The following is a 5,870-nucleotide window of genomic DNA, read 5'->3' as shown; positions in this document are numbered from 1 at the left end:
AGGGTTTCTCTGTATAGCCCTGGATGTCCTGGAACTCACTTTGTAGACCAGGCTGGCCTCGAACTCAGAAATCCGCCTGCCTCTGCCTCCCGAGTTCTGGGATTAAAGGCATGCGCCACTACGCCCGGCTGTGTGTATGTATTCTTAATTAGGTTAAAATATGCTCCTTTAAGTCCTACACTCTAGGACTTTTACTATGAAGACGTGCTGGACATTATCCTTCCCCGCCCCCTTGCATCTTTTAAAATGATCATGTAATTTTTGTCACTAGGCCATTGTATGTGATTTATTGCATTTGCTAACATGTGTATGTTGAACCATACTTGCATCTCTGAGATAAAGTCAACTTGATTGACAGTGAAGAATCGTTTTCATGCATGCCTGTAACTAGTTTGTGAGAATTGTACTGAGGATTTTTAGACAGTCTGGTAGGATTCTGCTGTGAATCCATCTGGGCCTGGGCTGTTGTTAATCAGAAAGCTTTTTCTGACTGTTTCAATCTCTTCATTCATTGTGGGTCTGGTTAGGTTGTCCATCTCCTCCTGGTTTAACTTTGGTGCTTTGGATGAATCTAGAAATTAATCCATTTCAATTATATTTTTCAACTTAAAATTATAGCACAGATTTTTAAATTATTTCTTTACAAGTTTCATTGGTGTCTGAAGGGGTCTGATAATCTTGTTTATCTTGGATTTGTTGATTCTTTGTATTGATTTTTATTGTTTATATGCATGTCTTTGTATTGTACATTTCAATGCTTTCTGCTCTGATTTTTATTATTTTTTTTTGTCATGTTCTGGATTTTGGTATGGTTAGTTCTTGTTTGAAATTCTTGAATGACATCATCAAGTTCCTCATGTGTGCTCTGACTTCCTCCTGCAGGCACTTAGAGCTGGACTTTCCCTTACAGGACTGTTTTTAATGTGTCCCAGGGTTTTTTTTTATGGTATTGTGTTTACATTGTCATTTAGTTCCAGGAATTTTTTTATTTCTTTTTTATGTCATTGACCTACTTATCATTCAGTAATGATTTGTTTCAGCTCAGGAAGTTTCTGTACTTACTGGTGATTTCTTTGCTGTTAATTTTAAGCTTTGTGGCACTATTGTCACATAGGCCACCAGAGCTATTTCAATCTTTCTGACTTGGTTAGGATCTGTTTTCTGTCCGTGCATGCAGCTCATTCTTGAGAAGCCTCCAGTGGCCACTGGGTAGAAATGGACTCTCTCTTTTCTTAATTTTTGTGTGCCTGTTTACTTTACATCCCGCTCACTGCCCGCCCCCCCCCCATCACCCCATCCCACAATCTTTCCCTCATTCCTCCTCCCCTTCTCTTCTGAGTGCGTAGCTCCCCAAACCCCCAACCCGGGTACATCAAGTCTCTGCAAGGCTAGGTGCTTCCTCTCCCACTGAGGCCAGACAAGGCAGCTAGAAGAACATATCCCACATATAGGCAACAGCTTTTAGGACGGCTCCCATTCCAGTTGTTCAAGACATGTATGAAGGTCAAGTTGCACATCTGCTATATAGGAATGGAGAAGCCTAGGTCCAACCCCTATATGTCCTTTTGTTGGTGGTTCAGACTCTGAGAGCCCCAAGGGTCCAGGTTAGTTGACTCTGTTGGTCCTCCTATGGAGTTCCTATCCCCTTCGGGGCCTTCAATCCTTCCTTCTATTCTTCCATAAGAGTTCCCAAGCTCCATCCACTACTTGGCTGAGGGTGTCTGTATCTGTCTGAGTCAGCTATGGATGCAGCCTCTCAGAGGACAACATGCTCCTGTCTGCAAGCATAACAGAGTATCATACCTTTTGAGGTTTGGGCAGAATATTCTGTAGACTATCTGTGATGTCCATCTGATGCATGGCGTCAGTCAATCCTGACTTGCCTGTAAGTCTTTCTTTAATTTGAGGAGATTTTCTGCTCTGACCTTGAAGATCATATCAAGGCCACTGCCTTGGCACTCTTCTCCTTTGTCTATCCTGTACTGTCTTTGTCATTTTTTTCAACCATGAACTCATCTTTTCTTAACATAGCTCAGTCGTTACAGCTATCCCCTTTACGTTCATTCAGCTGCTGAGTACCATCTTCTCTAAAATCCTCAAATTCTCTGATGGAAGTTGATGAGATTTTTAGTTCTGTACCCTGAGGTTCCGTATCCTGTTTTTCTCAGAGAGAACATTTATATAGGGACGAGTTGGGGTTTTATGAGGGGACAGGAAAGACTCTGTTTTGGTATCTCTTGGCGGACACCCAGGAAAACTCCAATCCTTCCTTCTTACGTATTTTTAAAATGATGTGTATGTTTTGGGGTGGCTCTCGACATGTGAGTGTGAGTGCCTAAGGAGGATGTACACACGCCCGGAGTGGAAGCTCCAGCGGGCTGAGGGCTGATCCTCTACAAGAGCAGTGTGTGCTCTTTACAGCTGAGCCATCTCTCCACCCAAAGCAATTCTCCCCTTAAAATCACCCAAAAATACATCAGAAATAAATGTCCCAGCGGTAATGTTTACCACAGAGCTGTGTGACTTCAGTCTGCCTTGCTTCTCTTTTAATCTCTAGTGCTTTTAAAATATAACAGAACATATTAATTACAGTATAAAGCAGAATATAGAGTTAGATGCAAAGGAGTCTGTTAGATTTTAGGAGTGCTCGCTCTTGTGAAGACGGCTGAAGCGCATGTACTCATCCCTACTCCACTGCTGCAGGACAAGCAAAAAACGCCTGTCCAATCTACTTCAAAAGGACTCTAAAGAGCAGACAGAAGGAGAATAAAAACATTCATACACATTACTTAAAATTGCAAAAGTATTAGCACATATGTTTGTAAAAAAAACTTAAACTAAACCATTGAGTTACCTGCTGAAATATTCCTGGTAAAAAACTATATTGATCGGTATGTGCACATCTATCAGTGCCTGTGCTTTTCAGCTGAGCATTATTTATTCTAAACTAGACCCGTACATACATAAAACTGAAAACTCGCATGCTGTCTTTAAAGCCTACAGTGTCCATTTCAATTTGGCTCCTAAAATGACCCAGCCAGCTTCACTTCTCTGCTGTTCAAATCAAAGCTGGCTTTAACTTTTTCCACTGCTTTTTAACATGAGCCACAACAGCCTCCCTCAGCCTGCTTGGCCATCCATACATAATATGGGCATCACTGCCCCGTCGTCCTCATCTGCACATCTCCCTCCACTGCATGTCTTTAAGGACTGTCAAACCATCTAAAGGTCTAACATGATACAGCAAATACAAGGATGCTACACATGCCATCATGGATAAAAATAAAATTAGAAAGGATAGTTACAAGAAAAATCTATAAAAACCTCTGTACATTTCCACATTTTTATATAAAGAACTATTTGACTCCACTCCCTCTCCACATTCATTCTTACCAGTGTCCATCTGCCAGACATACACAGAGCCGTCTGTGCATCCCACCACCAGGTAGTCGTCGGAAGGCCTCCACTTGATCACTTGAATAGGAAAGAGGTGTCGAGACGCCAACATGATGCATTTTTTCTCTCGCAGACTCAGGAGTCCTACAGAGTGGTCACTGGCTACGGAACAGATGCAGTGTTGAACTCTTGCCTAAAAAGGAGAATAAAGTTTCATTAGATTTACATTAAAAGTAGAATAAAGTAGACCTTGTCTCCCAATAAGTTAAGTAATAGGTTATATATATACACCACTGAAAACCTACCACTATATTAGGTCACTCTGAACAATTTCTTCTTTAGATTTTAATGAAAAGTTCCTGGTTCAAATAGATATGCTTTAAAAGTGCTAAATAATGAAAGATTAAAGACTGGAAAGATGTCATTGATATTTGAAAAGAACCTCCCTAAAACAATTGCTACATCTGCAAAGGCAAAACTGGATGGCGCGGGTCAGGGTGGGTGGGGTGATCTGTTCTTATGTGTCTGTTCTCTTTCTGTAATATGAACTTATTTTTCTTTGTTTCCAAAGAGAGCTTTCTGTGGTCTTTTTTTCTGCTCACGGCTCATTTAGACCCATGCTTCTCCCTGCACTGTTGTCCCAATAGAGTCCCTCAGAGTCTCACACAGTTGCGAGGCACAGCTAACATACATTGTCTTCTCCCTTCACACACTGTCTGCAGACCGGCACCCCTGCTCCCTTCGTGGTATTTGCCTATAATGACAGAAGGCACAGCACTCAACTAACCACACGACAGACACTTAAACATTTCTCAGAGTGTTCCCTGCTCGTTACTAATGTCTACCCTTCAATTTCCCTTTAAAACAATATCATTGATGAATAAGCAAAGAAATGATTTTCACTAGCAAGAGAGAGCTGAATCTACACTTATAGCAAATTAAAAGACTTTTAGTTTCTATAGGACAATTTGTAAGCAATTTAATATGTAACCATATGAAAGCAACCATCTGAATTTATTGTGACTGTCTTAATAAATAAGGCCCGTAATGCTGCATAGCTCTTGTTCCAGTGAAAATGCTTTGCTATTTTGTTTTGTTTTGTTTTTGAGCCAAGTGTCCTGGCATAGCCTAGGCTGGCCTCAGACTTAGATTATGCCTACCTCAACTAATCAAGTACTAGGACTATAAATACAATCCATCCTCAGCTCTAATCTGAGCCATAGGATGTCCTAGAGCCTTTACAATGCTGGTGTAAATGTGACTGTGCTTGGGCCCTTGTCTGTTGTGAATGCTCCCAGCTCAAGGCTGAGTTTTCCTTTACAACAGTGTAGCATCCTGAGTCTATGAATGTGGCTCTCACTGGTCCTCCCTACATCTCCTACTCCCTCTCCACCAGGAGTTAGCTGTACTTTTATTCTGGTGAATGCTTACAACTGAAAGTAATCTTAAAGGTAAGAAAACCAAGTGCAGAGAGAGACTACAAACTTTGCTCAAAGCATTACACAGAATTGCCTTAGACACTTACTAAGCTTGTTTATGACTATTCAATGCCTTTTTTGCTTGAAAAAGACATAATAACAACAGAAAATAAACACATTTCTGACATGTACAAATTAGTTTTATAATTACCAAATAAATAAAAATAAACTGACAAACTAAAACACTAATTCAAATTTAGCCACCATAGACTAAAACTGGGAAATACACACATGCAAATTTACATATCCTGATGCTCTTACTTTCAATTATTTTACAAAACATACACTAAATCTATCAGTGGACAAGACATATATTCTAACTCCAGATGAAAGACAGTTTAATAAAGTGCAAGCCTTGAATGTGTATGAATTATCATTAGCACTAACTCTGGATTTGTCAAATAATTCACTAATTCTACAAGGAAGAGATGAATACTGTATCAGGTGATAATGACTATTTTTTATTTTGCATCTGGTATTTAATTGTTTTGGAAAGGTGGGTTTCTGTATTTCTGCCCCATGAAGCGGAGCTCCTCATCTCTAACTGCAAAGAATCATCACTAGCCATCCCTGCTCTTGCTCTGATCCTGTGCTCCCATCAAGCCTGCCCTTGTGGTTTTACTGCTTCAACTCATGAGCCCTCTAAAATCTCCAATAAAAAGGATTAGTCAGTAAATGGCCTGCTGCCCATAGCAATTGAAATTTGGGTCCCTAGCACCTACACTAAAAGCCGAGCACAGTGGTGCACACTTGCAAGACCGGTGCTGTGGAAGAAGAGACACACTAACCCTAGCATCCACACTAGCCAGCCAGGAAGCTCCAGGCCCCAGGGAGAGAACATCTCTTCAAAAATAAGGTGAAGACCAACTGAGGAACACATCCAACATCAACCTCTGGCAACCACCCCTCCCCAAAACACATACTATATACCACCACCACCACCCTCACCACCACCACCACCACCACCACCCTCACCACCACCACCACCACCACCAC

At 41.1% G+C, this 5,870-nt stretch overlaps 1 protein-coding gene across 2 annotated transcripts in view; it reads right to left on the bottom strand.

The window, feature by feature from the left end:
• Wdr7 (WD repeat domain 7) overlaps positions 1-5,870 on the bottom strand; it is a 272,657-nt gene that overhangs the window by 221,769 nt on the left and 45,018 nt on the right. For both annotated transcript variants that reach the window (XM_029471767.1, XM_021150163.2), the window contains exon 13: positions 3,394-3,589. In XM_029471767.1, coding sequence (XP_029327627.1) covers positions 3,394-3,589 — 196 coding nt within the window. The remainder of the gene's footprint in view (positions 1-3,393; positions 3,590-5,870) is intronic.

This window comes from Mus caroli, chromosome 18 (assembly GCF_900094665.2).
Source record: "Mus caroli chromosome 18, CAROLI_EIJ_v1.1, whole genome shotgun sequence".
Lineage (NCBI taxonomy): Eukaryota > Metazoa > Chordata > Mammalia > Rodentia > Muridae > Mus > Mus caroli.
Note: the sequence above shows the minus strand (reverse complement) of the source record. Positions and strands in the feature narration are given on the sequence as shown.